Source organism: Bos taurus, chromosome 16, assembly GCF_002263795.3.
Source record: "Bos taurus isolate L1 Dominette 01449 registration number 42190680 breed Hereford chromosome 16, ARS-UCD2.0, whole genome shotgun sequence".
NCBI lineage: Eukaryota > Metazoa > Chordata > Mammalia > Artiodactyla > Bovidae > Bos > Bos taurus.
In genome coordinates, this window is record NC_037343.1 from 4,380,760 (window position 1) to 4,396,050 (window position 15,291).

The window sequence follows — 15,291 nt, forward strand, 5'->3', positions numbered from 1 at the left end:
GGCTACTGTACTGGATACAATTTTAGATTCCTCTCAAACTAGACGATCTTCTGTGTCCTCAGAAGTTTCACCTCCAGGTGAGTCTTTCTAACACCAAGCTCACTGTGGCAGCCAGGGTTAGGCAAACTACAGGATTTGGCAAACTACATCCTGCAGACCAAATCCGGCAACACCCGTTCATCTACCATCTACGGCTGCATCAAGGCCACAGTGGCAGACGTGCACAGCTGTAGGAGAGACTGTAGGGCCTAAAATAATTACTATCTGATTCTTTATCGAAAAAGCTTGGAGCCTCTACCCCGCAGCTATTAGTTCTGGAGGAGAAGTTCCTAATGAAGGCTCCTTAGAACGTATATCTTCTCTGAATATGTGATAAGCAATAGCAGTTTGGATTCATAGGGATCCTTTCTAGAACCCATCCCAGGTTAAGTACCTCTATCCTAGAGAATATTCCAGGATCCCTTTTCCCAGTTACTTGCAACCCAGCAAGGTCAGGACAAATTACCAAGTATCCTGCCACACACTCCAGATCTCACGCTTGTATAGAATGCCTTAAAGAAGCTCACATGAAGAGGAAGAGATTCACCTTAAAATCATTTAAAAAAAAAAAAAAAGAGCAAAATTCTCAAAAAGAAAGAAGGTCAGACTTAGGGTGAAAATCAATAAGCAAATCTCCTGACATGGTAATATTCACTAGTTGTTTATGAAATGTCAGGCTATTTCATCTTGATGGCAACCTTACAAGTGTTGGGAATGAGGGCGCTAAGAAGCCTGGTTACAGGTTCAAATCCACCCTGTTTCAACACCCTGGGGAGCTGGCTTGCGCACCCAGCTTCAAAGTCCAGAAGTAATCCACACGTAATAATACTCCCTCTGCTGGTGGCTTGCATTTGGGGCTAGGGTGGGAGGTTCACACCAACTCTTCCTTCTGATACAAGCTCATCCAGCCCACCTTCAGAAAAGCATGAGGGGATTGGACTTTCAGACAAGCAGGCTGCCCCAGGACACTTCCTGGACGGGACATACTGCCCAATTTGCGAGACAGCCCAGCTTCACCAGAGCAGAGGCGGGGCTCAGAGCACCTTGGGAATTTTAGCCTCATTTCCTCAGCATCCTTTCACTGGCTCACATTTAAGCTTTTAAAACTCAGTATCTGCCAGATGAACCCTCCACATCCCGCTTTCCACATCATGCTCCTCAGACACCCCCCCCCCCCCGTCGGCCGTGTCCCATCTGACCACTGAGGAGCAGGAGAGGGCCCCCCTGCCTCCCACCCCCAAGACCCTCCGTACCAGCAGGAGAACATGTGGCTGCCCAGGAGAGTGCTGGTGAGCAAAGGGAGGTCAGCCTTTCTGACGGAGCACTTCAAAGCATGCAAGAAGCACGTCTGCAGCAGCTCGTCCATTTGCTCTGCAAGAAGAACAGGAGAACCTCATCCTTCCGGAGGGATGTAGAGGCCTGCGCGATGACACCCTCTCCTCACCCCCGGGTTCTGAGGGAGCCTGCTGCCCGGCGCCAAAGCACCTAGACTCTCCAGAACATGGAGCCTCCGCAGAGGGCTGACCCCAGAGGAGGCAGCAGGTCTCAGGGTCCCACCTGGCCAGACTCAACGCTTCTCTGACAGAGAAGTCAGAGCTGGAGAAACCCTGACCGGCTGTGCAGCTGGGCCCACAGAGATCCGGGGAAACGTGACTCGTGTGGGAAAGACTCCGAGGTGAGACAGCAAAGCGCTGGGCACCTCCCTGACCAAAGCCAGGGTGTCTCCCTCCCCCCAAGAGGCCTGGTCAGAAGCAGCACAGCACACGTCAGCCTCCTGCGCCGGGAGAGCGGACCTTCCACCCCCAGAGCTGTACCCTGAAGGGTCTTGCTGTCCATGGGGTCCACGTGCAGGCCCCCAGGGCCGGGGTCTTCCGTGGCTTCTGATGGGGACTTCTCCTCACACCTCTGCTGGACCTCCTCCTCCAGGGTCAGCTGCCTCATGGCACCCTGCAGGGCAGTGTCAGCTTTGACACATCCCTTTCCTTCACTGAGATCCGGGGGATTCAGAGCCAGTGGGGCAATGGACGGTGGACTGGATTTGTCTCCAGATCGCCTGCAAAAACCTCATGTCAGAAACACTGAGCGGCGGCCACCACACTCTCCAACCCTGGTCAGGGGGCCAGCGGGGGTCCAGGGAGAATGAGAGTCACAGGCAGGGGTGTCCGGGAGCAGCCAGAGAGCCTGGGCGTGCGTCTCAACTCTGTTTTCAATTCTGAGCCCAGAGAAGTCCCATGCCTCAGTTTCCTCATGTCTGAAATGGGGAGAGGAATTCTTGCCTCCTCCTTATCCCAAAGGAATACTAATAATATTAACAGGAATTCAGGGACAGAGAAAAATTAAAGAAAATATATTTATATAGAAGCCCCCCTCCTCCAAAAGTATTCCCTTCATATGAGTTAAAAATAAAACCACTTTGAATTAAATAACAAAATTAAGATTGCAAATGCATCTGTAGTACCAGTGGTGAAATACAAACCCAAGGTGTATTACAAAACCTTCTGTGTTAAACCAGAATGCAATCCAAAACAGATAAATGACAAGGACCTGTTGGAGAGCACGGTAACTATATTCAGTATCTTATAATAAACTTTAATGGAAAAGAATTTGAAAAAGAAGATGTATGTACATATCTATATCTGGAATCGCTAGATATACTAGTGATCACTAAAATCACTTTGCTGTACACCTGAAAGTAACACACTGGAAATCAACTATACCTCAATTAAAAAAAAAAAAATCACCCTAACCTGCAGAGTAGAGATTACAATGGTTCTATGCCATTAAGCCTTCTGAAGACAGGATGGTACACCCAAAAAGCTTTACCTTAACTAAGATTATGCAAGTCAAACTAAGTTTACTAACAGCTGCAGCAAGGCTTTTAATGAGGCTGACAGTGAGGCCAGAGGGCACGTTCAGGCGATTCTGATCATGTAAATACTGACAGTATTTTCAAAAAGTGGGAGGATGGGAGATGAGGCAGCTGCTCACAAAACGATTCAGACAACAAGATCTTAATTTCTCACACTGACAGAAAACAAGGAACTGGAAGCTCGTGAGTAAGCAGCCTGCAAACATCTGCTGAGACCCAGACGGATGAGGCTGTACCTCCAGCAAAGCAGGGTCTGGCTGATACTTGTAAAATGAGTAACTCGAAGACTGACTAAAAATGTCACGGGTAAATCTATACCAAAAGGCCACAACACTTGGCCAAAGGACCGGGTACGCTGCTTTTGAGAAGAGCCCTATTTACTATTTTGGTTGAAGGACAAGAAAATAACCAGAAAATAAGCTCTGATACAGTTCCAGAGAGCAAAGGTAACAGTGAGAAAGGGCAACTTCCGTCATGAGGAGATCCAAAATGTAAAACTTAAACAACATAACAGTAACCAGATTATCACCCGGGAGCCTGGGGAGCTACTCTGCTTTGATTTGGATTCAGACGTGAGAACTTCTGAGCCCTCGTCATGGGGCCAGAAGATGCCTGAATGTACATGGCAGAGAAGGCCAGATGGACCGGTGCTATAAAACTAAAGACATCGCTGCGCTGAGAGAATAATTCACCTAGAAAATAATTACAGTTCTCTGTAATTTCCTCTCTAAAAAGGAAAAAAGTCTTTTCTTCACGTTGAGCGGGGAAATTAATGTCTGCCCAGCAACTGAGGACATGACAGAGACCAAAACCCTCACTTCTGAACCCAGGCCCTGGGCTCTCTGCACCCACCCAGCTTCCCCATAGAACAGAAGAAAGACTGAGCCCACCACAAGTGGTCCTGGTAGCTGTGGAGCACACAGAAGCCCCTTCCCTTCAGACCCGAGGCCAGCATCTCAGCTGTCGACATGGCGGCGACTCCGACGGCAACGGGGGCTCTGAGGAGGAGACAAGGGTCAGGAAAGGCTTCCAGGAGGGCCCCCGCCAGACCGGCTTTCTCACGTGCTCAAAGCACCACGGCTGCAAACCTGAAGCACCCACTTATACCACAGAACAAAAACAGTGCAGTCTCAATCCTCTTCAAATTACCTATAAACATGACTTTCAAAGAGCCAGACACGACTAAGCTACTAATACACACACACACACACACACACACACACACACACACACACACACGACTTTCAAAAATCCCTTGACCAAATATCCCTCCTGGGTAAGTAACTCATCTACTGATATTATCACTGTTTTATCCCTATTACAAATCAAACCCAGACAGGACTCAGAAGGATATTTAAAAGTTCTCTTTCTTTAATTTCAAAAATATAAATTATTCGTGCAGGTTCAATCCCTGGTCAGGGAAATAAGATCCCACGTGCCATGCAGGAAGGCCAAAAAGTAAAGGGAGAGCCTTCCTATTTGCAAGTTGAGAAGGGAGGTCTTTCCCACGCCATAAAGTAGGCTGATGAGTGCCGCCGGGAAGAGAGAAGACAGACGTGTGGAATCAAATAGAGGTTCCTTCTGAGTTAGCTCTTGTAACAGGGCTTGCTCTGTGTAGCCACCTAAGAACTGAATGTGTGCATAATATCCAAAAAAAGAAGACCACACATTTACAATAACTACAGAAAACTCCCAAAGCCCAAATGGCAAATCTCTGTCATCCCAGTGTAACTCAAGTGTTGCTCACACACTGCCCATAAGGATCAGTGTCTAGCTGTCGAACAGGAGGGGAATATACAAGCCCGGCAAGGTTGCCTGGACCCAGGGGAGAAGATTCAAGGGCTGAATTCCCAACACCTGAACTGCAAAAAAAAAAAATCTGCTAATCCGGTGGCTCCACTTACTGTGCCCATGGGTCAGTCCTGCCACAGAATCTTTGAATTTGGCTTCTTTGCCAGTTCCTAAAAGAAGGGTCTTTGTCTTCCACCTTTGGAAGGGCTCAAAATCTTCAGTCTCGAATATGGCCTGATCCTCTGCCATAAACCACCCAGGCTTCATTCCCACATACATTCTAAACGTCAAACTAAGCCGGCCAAATACACATTTCCATCGTTTTCTCCTATCTGGGACAGAATACTGGGCATGGGGTGGGGGAAACAATAATATCACCATTCTTTTCAACAGCTAGGTTTTGCTACATGTAAACAGGATGGAAACCTTTCTAGGCGCTTGGTGCCAAAAGGGTCAAGGAAAATAGGAGACTATGAGCAGCAAAAATAAGATCTTTAAACACTGACACCCCCACCCCCCACCCTCACGGCCTACAATCTTTCTCCCTCAAAAAGGCAATGAGTAAAATAATGAGATGTCACTTTTTGTTCAGGATGACACAAATGAATATAACCCATCATATCCAGTGTCGGGGAGCATGTACGGAAACAGGCTCCATGTACCCTGCAGGTGGAGTGAAAACCAGCAGGGTTTTTGTAGGGCAACAGAAGACGTGCACGATCGTCACGTGCACGATCTGCTTTAGGGAAACACCGGCACTGGTGTCCCCAGAAGCATTAGGAAGCTCTTGTTTGTGACAAAGCAGAGGCAACCACACTGTCCACCGGGAGACGACCTTCTCCATCACCCCACAGCGGGGAAGATGGTTCAGCTTATCTGTGCTTGCTGACGTGGACAATGTTCACACGATCTGAACTGAAAAAATACTAGGGATAGAGTTTGTTTGTTTGTATTTTTAAACATACACAACCCACATCAGACATTTTATATGCACGTATATATATGCACTGAAGAAGGCTGGGAAAGCTGTGCATCAGAATGATAATGGTTACTTCTAGAGAAAAGAATTATGGGGTGAGTGGGTTTTGATTTTTCATAACTGTTCATATGATTATTTCCTAATTTATTTTAAATAAATTTTAATAAAATTTTAAATAAATTGTATTTATTTAGTGCACTGATGGCCAAACCATCCTATAAATAGGTTAAAAAAAAATCACTGAATTGTACAGTTGAAATAGGTGAATTTTACAATATATAAACTCTATCTCCCTCAATTAATCTATTAAAAATAATTAAAAGATGATGATGATGTGGATGTCAGACTAAAACAGTCCTGAAGTCATGGAAGGCAGGAAAGCAAGAAAACATCACAGGAGACTAAGACGACGTGACAACTAAATGCCAGGTGGCACCCTAGCCTGGATCCTTGAACAAAAGAAATCTTTAAATACATATACATAGTGGGAAAAGCAGGAAAATATGAATAAACTCTGTAATAGTGTCAACAGGATTGAACCAATGTTAATTCCTTAGTTTTGATAACTGTACTGTGGTTATATATGATGTTATCAAGACAAGAGGCTGGGTAAGAAGTATATCAGGACTCTGTACTATTTTTGCAACTTGTCTGTAAATCTAAAAAAAAAATTTTTTAATGAGAAAAAAGAGTAAATTTTATAAAGGAGAAGGCAGCAGCAGGAACTAATATACTTGGCCCAGATGTGTGCACACTCCACAGGCTCACTGCCATTTCCACTCTCGGAATTTTTCAGGACGAATTTGTTTTCTCCTTTAATCCTTTCTCCACATGCTGTGAAGCTGTCATTCCCACCCCTCCCAAGTTTTCCCTAAGTTTGCCCCCCAGAGGCACAGCTGACCCGCACAGTACCTGTTCCCCACCAACGCAACGGCACAGAGGTCACCCTTCTGTACCTGAGGCAGGCCAGCAGGGGGCACCACCAGTCCCGGCAGCATCAAATCTGCAGCAAACAAAAGCGTCACAGCTAATTCCACAGATTACTTCATTGTTCATTCATTCAGTCCACAAACGTTCATTAACGATCAACTACATTATTCATAATGAAAATAGAAAGCGGCAGCTTGAGTACCAGACCACCCTTTGGGAGGCTAGCGGTCAAACTGAAGGACCAAGCTGAGGGTCTAGCTGCCGTGATCTATCTGAGTCTGGTTTCCCCAAGTCATCTTATTAACCTAAAGGACAGCCAACGGCGGCTCACAAGGCACTTCATGTCACTCATCTTTTTTAAGCCTTACAGCAGGATCTCTGAGGCCCAGGGAGTCTGTGGAAGCAGCCAAGTGAGAGATGCAACAGACATGGGGGGAAACTCCATTCTTCATATGAATGCACGAAATGGGTACGCTTATTAAAGTAGTTGGTTTTTTTGAAGTAGGTTTTAGACAGTATCCAGAATATTAGAAAATACTCTTACCTGCTCCCCCAACCAATTTTTCGAGCACCAGAGGCCATGTTGTAAACGTTGGTAGAAGATCGGGATAAGACCACAAGGTATACACTGTCCAAAGAGAGGGTCAGAAAACACTTACTGCCAAGAGTCAATCCTCTGGGAATGGGCAAAGCCAAACACTAGGCCATGTTCATCAAAATACAGAAAAGACACTCAACTCAAAGCTAGAGAGTGGGTTGTAGGGGGATGTCCAAAAAGCTACTTTCTTTTTTTAAAGTAGGTTACCCCAAGTTTGTGAAGCAGTTTATATGTCACATGCTATTTATTTTAGAATCTTTGCTTCCTTTAGCCCTAGAGATCCGATTCTTTACATACTGAGTTCTTTGCAGTAGTTTCTCTCAATATGTGATCTTGAGAAGTTATCATTTTTACTGGTAGGAAGACACACATGAAGTGAACTGCAGCTTTAAGAGATTAACTGCTAAAGTTGGATATTTACATGTAAGGCTAAAACTAGTGATTAGATGAACATCTGCTTTTGCCTGTCCAGTATCCCTTTCCCCTACTCTGGGAATCAAGTGCCCCTTTTCCTGTGGGAAACATTCCATACAGCTTACATGGGGCTGACTCCCTTCTTAAAGAGGCTGCAGCCTCGAAGAAGGCAGAGACTTAAGAAACTGGATGTCACTTGAGCCTTGAAGGCACCTATTGCTTCACCCGGACTGCAGGAGCAGAGGAAAAGGGCCACAGGGGATTCTGATCCACTGTCCCAGTGTAGGGACAGAGACCCAACAGGGATTTCATTTACGACCTCAGAAGCAAGTAATCCAAAACCAGAGCACCAGCCTATAAGACATTTTGAAAATTTTCACATTTATTATTTTTATTCCCTCTGTTTCCATACCCATTAGCAGAGGCTTGTATGTGTACATACATACAAACAGGGAGTGTATGTGTACAACAGCAAAGTAGGGTAAGGTAGGGGTGGCCTGGGGTAAGAAACCGCACTGCATTGCTAAAGCCAACCTGGGAGGAAGAAAAGCCCCAAAGGACAAAGTAGATGTCACCAGGAAAGGAAAAAAGAAAAAGACACTGACTCTGTGAGACCCGTGAGGAAAGCAAGCAACAAAATCCTGAGAGCCACAGAGAGCATAAGAAAGAATTCTGGTGAGATGTCTCAACCAAAGTCCATCACTAAGACAGCTGGGTATGGAGTTTAATTCACCTTCTTTCCCATCATAGTACCTCTTCAGTATCTTAAGAAAAGTGCACCAGTGGCAGTTTTAAGAAACATGTTTTACATGCCCTGAAACTTCAGGGGCTTCCCTGGTAGTTCAGCTGGTAAAGAATCCGCCTACAATGCAGGAGACCCTGGTTTGATTCATGGGTTGGAAAAATCACCTGGAGAAAGCATAGGCTACCCACTCCAGTATTCCTGGGCTTCCTTGGTGACTCAGTTGGTAACAGAATCTGCCTGCAATGCAGGAAACCTGGGTTTGATCCCTGGGTTCAGAAGATCCCCTAGAGAAGGGAATGGCTACCCACTCCAGTAATCTGGCCTGGAGAATTCCATGGACTAAACAGTCCATGGGGTCACAAAGATCTGACATGACTAAGCGACTTTCATTTCACTGAAACTCCACCCTTTTCAAGACCTCTGCTCCATTCCTAGTCAACCCTCTAGAAACAAGTGTTTCTTCACGTTAGCATTTCCCTTGGCAACAACCCTTGCTTTGTGTTAGCCCTTTTTTCCCCTCCATTCTATAGCGGTTTCTGGTTTTGTATGATTCAATTCTAGGGACGCAAAACAAACAAAAATTCTTAGGGAGATTTTGCATTCATTTGTTTTAAGGAAGACAGGTTAATGGAAGAAACAAGGAGAAACAAGTATTAGGCAGAGACCACAGTAAGGGCATCTCCATGCCACTGCCATACCTGTTGGATACAGATTTTTCTCCAGTTCAAACAGGATGGGGTTACCACCACTCACATACACAGTCACTGCATCTCCTCTGTGAGCATACAGCTTTACAATGTTGAGCTCTTCCTTTCCAGGCACTAACTCAGAGACCTGATCGGTTCCAAGAGTGGGGAAAACAGCTGCCACATCAGCCCGAAGCTTTCTCCTGCAGAGGGCACACATATCTGGTATGAAGGCTGCCTGCATAGATTTTAATAAATATTGAGGACTCAGAAAGACTTACTATAAAGTCATGAGGACCAAGAAGTCTGGTTGATGATGCCCTATTCTCACACACTCTTCCAAAACATCCCATTATCTTTCTCATCCAGTGTTTCATCTATTTTCACATGTTCCTGAGGCATGTCTTTGCACTTCACAAAGAAAGAAAGAAATAACTGAGACCCGGTGAGCAGTCCAAGTTAGCCTGCCACTGGAAACTCAGTCCTGCCTTCCTGACTCCACGCATAGCTCTTGGATCTGCCCCTTTCTCATATATGGCTGGCAAATCTAACAGCTTATGATCAAACAGATACACCAGGGCATCAAGAATGACAACTAGAAAACACTGGTTCTAAAATCCCCAAGGTGATATCTGCCTTTGCAACACTGTCTGAACAGATACAGTTACCACCTATGGCTCATCCACTTCACCTCACCTTCCATGTGTCTCTCCCGCCAGATATGAGAAGTGACTAGACACTTCTCATATACTTGTAGTTCTCTGTACCCCGTCCAATCTCTCCCAAGGGACTCAAAGCTCCAAGTAGGGGAGGGATCCCGTAATCCTTCATTTCTGCAACATCCACGACACTTTGAACAGACTGCAGTCAATACGCGGTGCCTGAATTACGTTTCTTTCAAACTCAGTAGAATATCCCAAAAAAGACAGCCTGGGAGATAACTCGGGCCTCCTCTCCCATTTTCACCCTCAAAATATGTCTAACTCACCCTTGCCCCGCTCTGGGGTCCCTTCTCCGGCTGTGCCCCTCGGCCTCCACCCCAGGTCGGCTGACCGAGCACAGAAAGGCTGCGAGCCGGCCAAGCTCGAGAGACGCTGGGGTGCCCTCGTGGGCAGGCACGGGACCCTCTTCCCCCTCACCTGTCCGACCCCTTGATGGCCGTGTTGGACTTGACACGAAAGGCCTTGGCAAACATGTCCGCTGGAGTGGCCTGGGGAAGAGAGGGAGACCACAGACGCCGCGAGCTGTCAGGAAAGCGGACGCACGTCGGCTGCCAGGCCCGCGGCCCTGGGGGCAGCCATGCTGAGGCCCGGCTAGGAAAGCGGCCCGGCTGGAAACCGGGCCCGCTCAGCTTCGCGGCCGCCTCTAGCGGCAAGGCCGGGAACTGAAGCCCGGTAGGCGGGACTGTGATTCCTGCGCAGAGCGGTGCGCCGCCCCCCTTCATCCTGGCCGCCTGGTTCTGCGCCTGCGCGAGCGGCAGGCGCGCGTCCCTTTGTAGTAACGCTTCGGCCCTGGTTCTGCGCCTGCGCGAGCGCCAGGCGCGGGTCCCGCTTGCAGTAACCCTTCGGGACCGAGACATTTGGTTCATTTCCACTCCATTAGCGCCGTGGTGTGTCAGGCCCTCTGCCAGCTCTCATCCCATTCAATTTAGTTTAGCTGCACTAAGTTAATTGAACTTTTGGGTTTTATTAAAATCGCAGACCTCTTGAATGCTTTTCTTAAGGGCTTTGGTTTATTAAGATCTTTACATTTCATTGTAGACTATGGGCCACAGCTGGAATTCTGAGATTTTTCTCCTCCCTGTTTTTTTTTTTTTTTTAATTTACATGATGTGATAATAACAAGGAATCCACTTTAGTCCCAGATTTGACCTCCTACTGAGAGGGGAAAACTATACAAATGATCTTCTAATCTGTTATTTAAAACAGCTTTGGACATCTTTATGTACTTTTTACATTCTGGCTTTCCAGGTGGCTGCAGTGGTAAAGAATCCTGCTGCCAATGCAGAAAACGCAAGAGATGAGGCTTCCATCCCTGGGTGGGGAAGATTACCTGGAGTAGGAAATGTCAAACTGCTCCAGTATTCTTGCCTGGAAAATTCAATGGACAGAAGAGCCTGGGGGGCTACAGTCCACCGGGTCACAAAGAGTTGTAAGTGACTGAGTGACTAAGTATGCACCCATGTACGTTTTTGCATTTAGGCATTATTTCAGGGGTGGGGTGTTTCCAAAGCAATTTTTAAAAAGTAGAGTGCTCAAGAAAGAATAATTTTTGAGACCTAGTAAGATCAAATTACGGTTTGGCTTCTCCCTAGCAGTTTGATCTTTGCCAATGGTTTATCCTTTCTGAAACTCTTACATTCTCCACCTCACCTTCTGTGAGAAACAATTGAGATAATGTATGTAATATGCTTCACAGTGTTTTGAAATTTTCCAATAAATTGTAGATATTATCCAAAACAAAGAAAAAAAAATCAGTCTCAGACAGAAGTGAGAGTATGGGTTTCCCTGAAAGGGATCACTGTGTACCCTGGAGACATAAATTTAAACACCTGGGGTCCTGGCCCCTACTCAGTTGAATTTTGCTTATGAAAATTTCAGAGCAGAGTGTCCATCCACCCAGAAAAAGAATCCTAATTGCTTTCATCTGATGACACAGTTACATAAAGGAGAGGCCCACCTTGGCTATATAAAGATTAGATCGTCAGCAGTCTCTGCCCACCACCACTTCTGCCTCTAATGTGGGGCCAGCCCCAACTCCAGCTCCTCCTACACTTCTGACCCATCATGCCTTTATTCTGAGCCACCCAGCCACAAAGTCAAAGTCAGAGGACCCCAGAGGAGGGGAGGGCCGTAGATCCTTGTTCCCTTGGGCTCCCACCCAGTCACACTCAGAGGCTGTGATGCCAGACTCTGTGCTGTTGACCAGGCCTATTGCAATATAGCCACCAAAGCAATCTCTGTCCAAGGAGCTGAGGAAGGTTATTCAAGGGAGGATTAGAAATTTCAAGCTAGGAAAACTATTGTACATAGCAGATGTCCTGGATAAGAAGGCATAAATTATCAACCTAAAAATTAATTTGTGGTTGACAAGTAGGAGCCAAGACCCAAGGGGACCTGCCTGGAAACTGTGCTGTGAGTGCCCTGACTTCCTGCTGTGAGTGCAAGCCTTGCAGCACCACAGATAAGATAGGGGACAAATCTTGGGACTCTTGAGCCCCTGGAGGGGGCCCTGGCCAACCAAGCTCCCTGCTTAACATTCCAAATTTTACACTACAAAACAAACAGCATTAACATGAAACCAGAGCTGCAATTTTCTCACAGATTGATGATGATACTAGTTTGTGTCATGGGATTATAAGTGCGAACTCTGAACTGCAATCTTTGAAGTCTCACCCATAGAACGGGGTGCTGCCTGGAACCTCTTTCCAACTGGGACTCCAGATGTGCTGTGACCCGGGACTTCCCAGCGCTGATTAAGTCTGGATGTTTGTCAAAACCCAATTTGGTGATGTATCCTCTGCTCTTTCTATTTCTTTTTCTTTTAATGTTAGTACATTGAAAGTAAGCTAGATAGCTCTCTAATAAATATTAGTATTATTTATTTGTATAAAACAAGTGGCTTATTTTGTTAATGAATCCTTTGAACCTGAGATGAAAGTGAAAACTTTTGGCAAAACAGTATGATGCCTACCTGTCCTTTCTCTTTTCTCGGACTGCTCAAACTAAATAGTCAACTGGGCATGTAAAAAAATCTCTTTTCATTGCCTCCCCCAAATTCACATACCCAAGAACTAGTGAATTTGAAGATATCAGGTGGGGCCTGTAGGAAGCCTCAGACACTGGCAATTGGGCAAAAAAATATTTGTAGAGCTGCTTGCAAGCAAAACCTTTTATGTCTCAGAAAGTTAACGTTATCTCCTTCCCTAGGATAAACCTGGAAGGTACTGATCGAAGGTTTCTGTGGAAGAAACCTGTTGTTGGAAACTCTCAGAACCTCCCAGACTACGAAAACACCACAGATGACCCGCATTCCCAGGGACTTTTGAGCTCAGAGCTGGATGTCTGTGTTGAAGAGAAGGGAAAAGCCAAGTGCAGGGGGTGACAGAGGAGGAACGGAAGCCCTGCCGCCTGCAGGGGGCTTCCTGTTGTGGCTGTAAGAAGGAAGACCAGGCAGGGGATGGGCAGTCTAGATGCAAAGCTCTGGGGCTGAGTCAAGATGCTTCTAAATTTCAAAGTCAGGATTTCGAAAAGTACCAGACCTTCAGAGAAATGTTCCGTTTTAATCTTGCCTAATATATCAATACTTCTAGATCCCGTGATCAAACCTAGAGCTAGAACCTCCTAGATCGTACAACAGAGGCTGGAGATAAAAGAGGTACAGGGGACAAGCGCTGGGCTTATTTTGCAGGATGTCACAGTTCCTCTGGTTTTGTGCTGTCTGTCCATAGCATAGCCAAGCCCAGACAGGCTGGATGTTATCATTTTGTTTCTGGAGGCAAGAGAATTTCCAGAACCTGGGATTGGGCAACACTCTGGAGTATGAGAAAGCTGGATGTTTAGAGGTGGATGTACAGAGCGGGGAAACTGGGGAAGAAAGGCAGGAGCATCGGCTTCTGTCTGCAGAGGTTGATGTCTGCTTCGTTTGGGTGAACATCTTTGCTCGGCTCAGTGATGTCAGCCCAGCCTAGGAGTCAGGACCAGCCTGCAGAGAGCCTGTAAATTAAGAGCGGAGACAGAGTTGACATGAAAGTATGTACTGCATCTAGTCACTGCCCCACTGCCCCGCTCATCTACCTCCTTCCATTCCACTGTCCCTCCAGTGACACAGGATTAATGACGGGGAAAAACACCTTGTGACAATCGAGGCAGAGATTGGAGGGATGCAGTCACCAGTCAAGGAGTGCCAAGGGCTGCCAACAGCAGCACAGGTGAGAGAGTCATGGAACGTGGCCTTCAGAGTCTCCAGGGAGCCCACCCTGCTGACATTTTGGTTTTATATATATGTGTGTGTATATATATATATTTTTTTTTCTTTTTTAAGATAAATTTATTTATTTTGGGGCTGGGTCTTCATTGCTGCGAGGGCTTTTCTCTAGTTGCCGCGAGCAGGCGCTAGTCTGCAGTTGTGGTGTGTGGGCTTCTTATGGCAGTGGTTTGTCTTGTTGTGAGCGTGGGCTCCAGGGCACGTGCACTTCAGGGGTTGCCCTGAGTGGACTCATTAGCTGTGGTTCTCAGGCTCTAGAGCCCAGGCTCAATAGCTGTGGCCCATGGGTTCAATGGCTCCAAGTATGGAACCTGGGATCTTCCCAGACCAGGGATTGAACCTGTGTCTCCTGCAATGGCAGGTGGACTGTTTACTACTGAGCCACCAGAGAAGCCCTTAATATTTTTATTTATTTATTTGGCTGTACCAGGTCTTAGTTGAGGCCTGTGGGGTCTAGTTTCCTGACCAGGGATCAAACCTGGGTCCCCTGCATTGGGAGCACGGAGTCTTAGCCACAGGGAAGTCCTGACACTTTAGACTTCTGGCCTCCCGAACTGCTGAGAGAATAAATTTCTGTTGTTGTTAGCCATAGAATTTGTGATAATTTGTTACCACAAACTAATACAAGAGAAACTAATATAAGCCCTGTGAAACTAATACAAGAGAAATAAAAACACATCCTCACAAAAAGATCTGTGTGCAATGTTCATAGAAACTTTATTCATAATAGCTCCAAACTGGAAACAGCTCACATGTTCACTGACAGGTGACTGGATAAACGTGGTAAATCCATTCAGTGGACTCATACTCCTTAAGAAAAAGAATAAGTGACTGAGATAAACACCCATATGGGCAAATCTCAGAAGCAACTTGTTGAGAGAAAGAAGCCAGACACTAAAGAGAACATACTGTAACTCCATTTATATGAAACTCAAGAACGAGCACCCACTCCAGTGTTCTTGCCTGGAAAATTCCATGGACAGAGGAGTCTGGGAGGCTACAGTCCATGCGATCACATAGTTGGACACGACTGAGCACGCATGCATGCACAGGAACAAGCAACGCTAATCTATGGCAGTTGTCTCTGAGGCAACATCATTAACTGGAAAGGGGCCCAAGGGAACTTTTTGAGGTAATAGAAACAGTCTATATCTTGATTGGGGTATGTGTTTCACAGGGGTACAAATTGGTCAGAACTCATCAAAATATACACTTAAGATCTGTGCATTTACTGGGTGTAAAATTTACCTTAAT

General features: G+C 46.2%; 1 protein-coding gene across 9 annotated transcripts in view; it reads right to left on the bottom strand.

Annotated features, from left to right (window-relative positions):
* Nucleotides 1–15,291, bottom strand: part of EIF2D (eukaryotic translation initiation factor 2D) — a 53,862-nt gene that overhangs the window by 11,102 nt on the left and 27,469 nt on the right. For 8 of the 9 annotated variants that reach the window (XM_059875356.1, XM_059875355.1, XM_059875357.1 and 5 more), the window contains 7 exons: nucleotides 10,191–13,766; nucleotides 9,064–9,254; nucleotides 7,153–7,236; nucleotides 6,591–6,681; nucleotides 3,799–3,906; nucleotides 1,854–2,092; nucleotides 1,293–1,410 (listed from right to left, as the gene is read on the bottom strand). In XM_059875356.1, coding sequence (XP_059731339.1) covers nucleotides 1,293–1,410; nucleotides 1,854–2,092; nucleotides 3,799–3,906; nucleotides 6,591–6,681; nucleotides 7,153–7,236; nucleotides 9,064–9,254; nucleotides 10,191–10,639 — 1,280 coding nt within the window. In that variant the 5' untranslated portion in view covers nucleotides 10,640–13,766. 9 annotated transcript variants of the gene reach the window in all.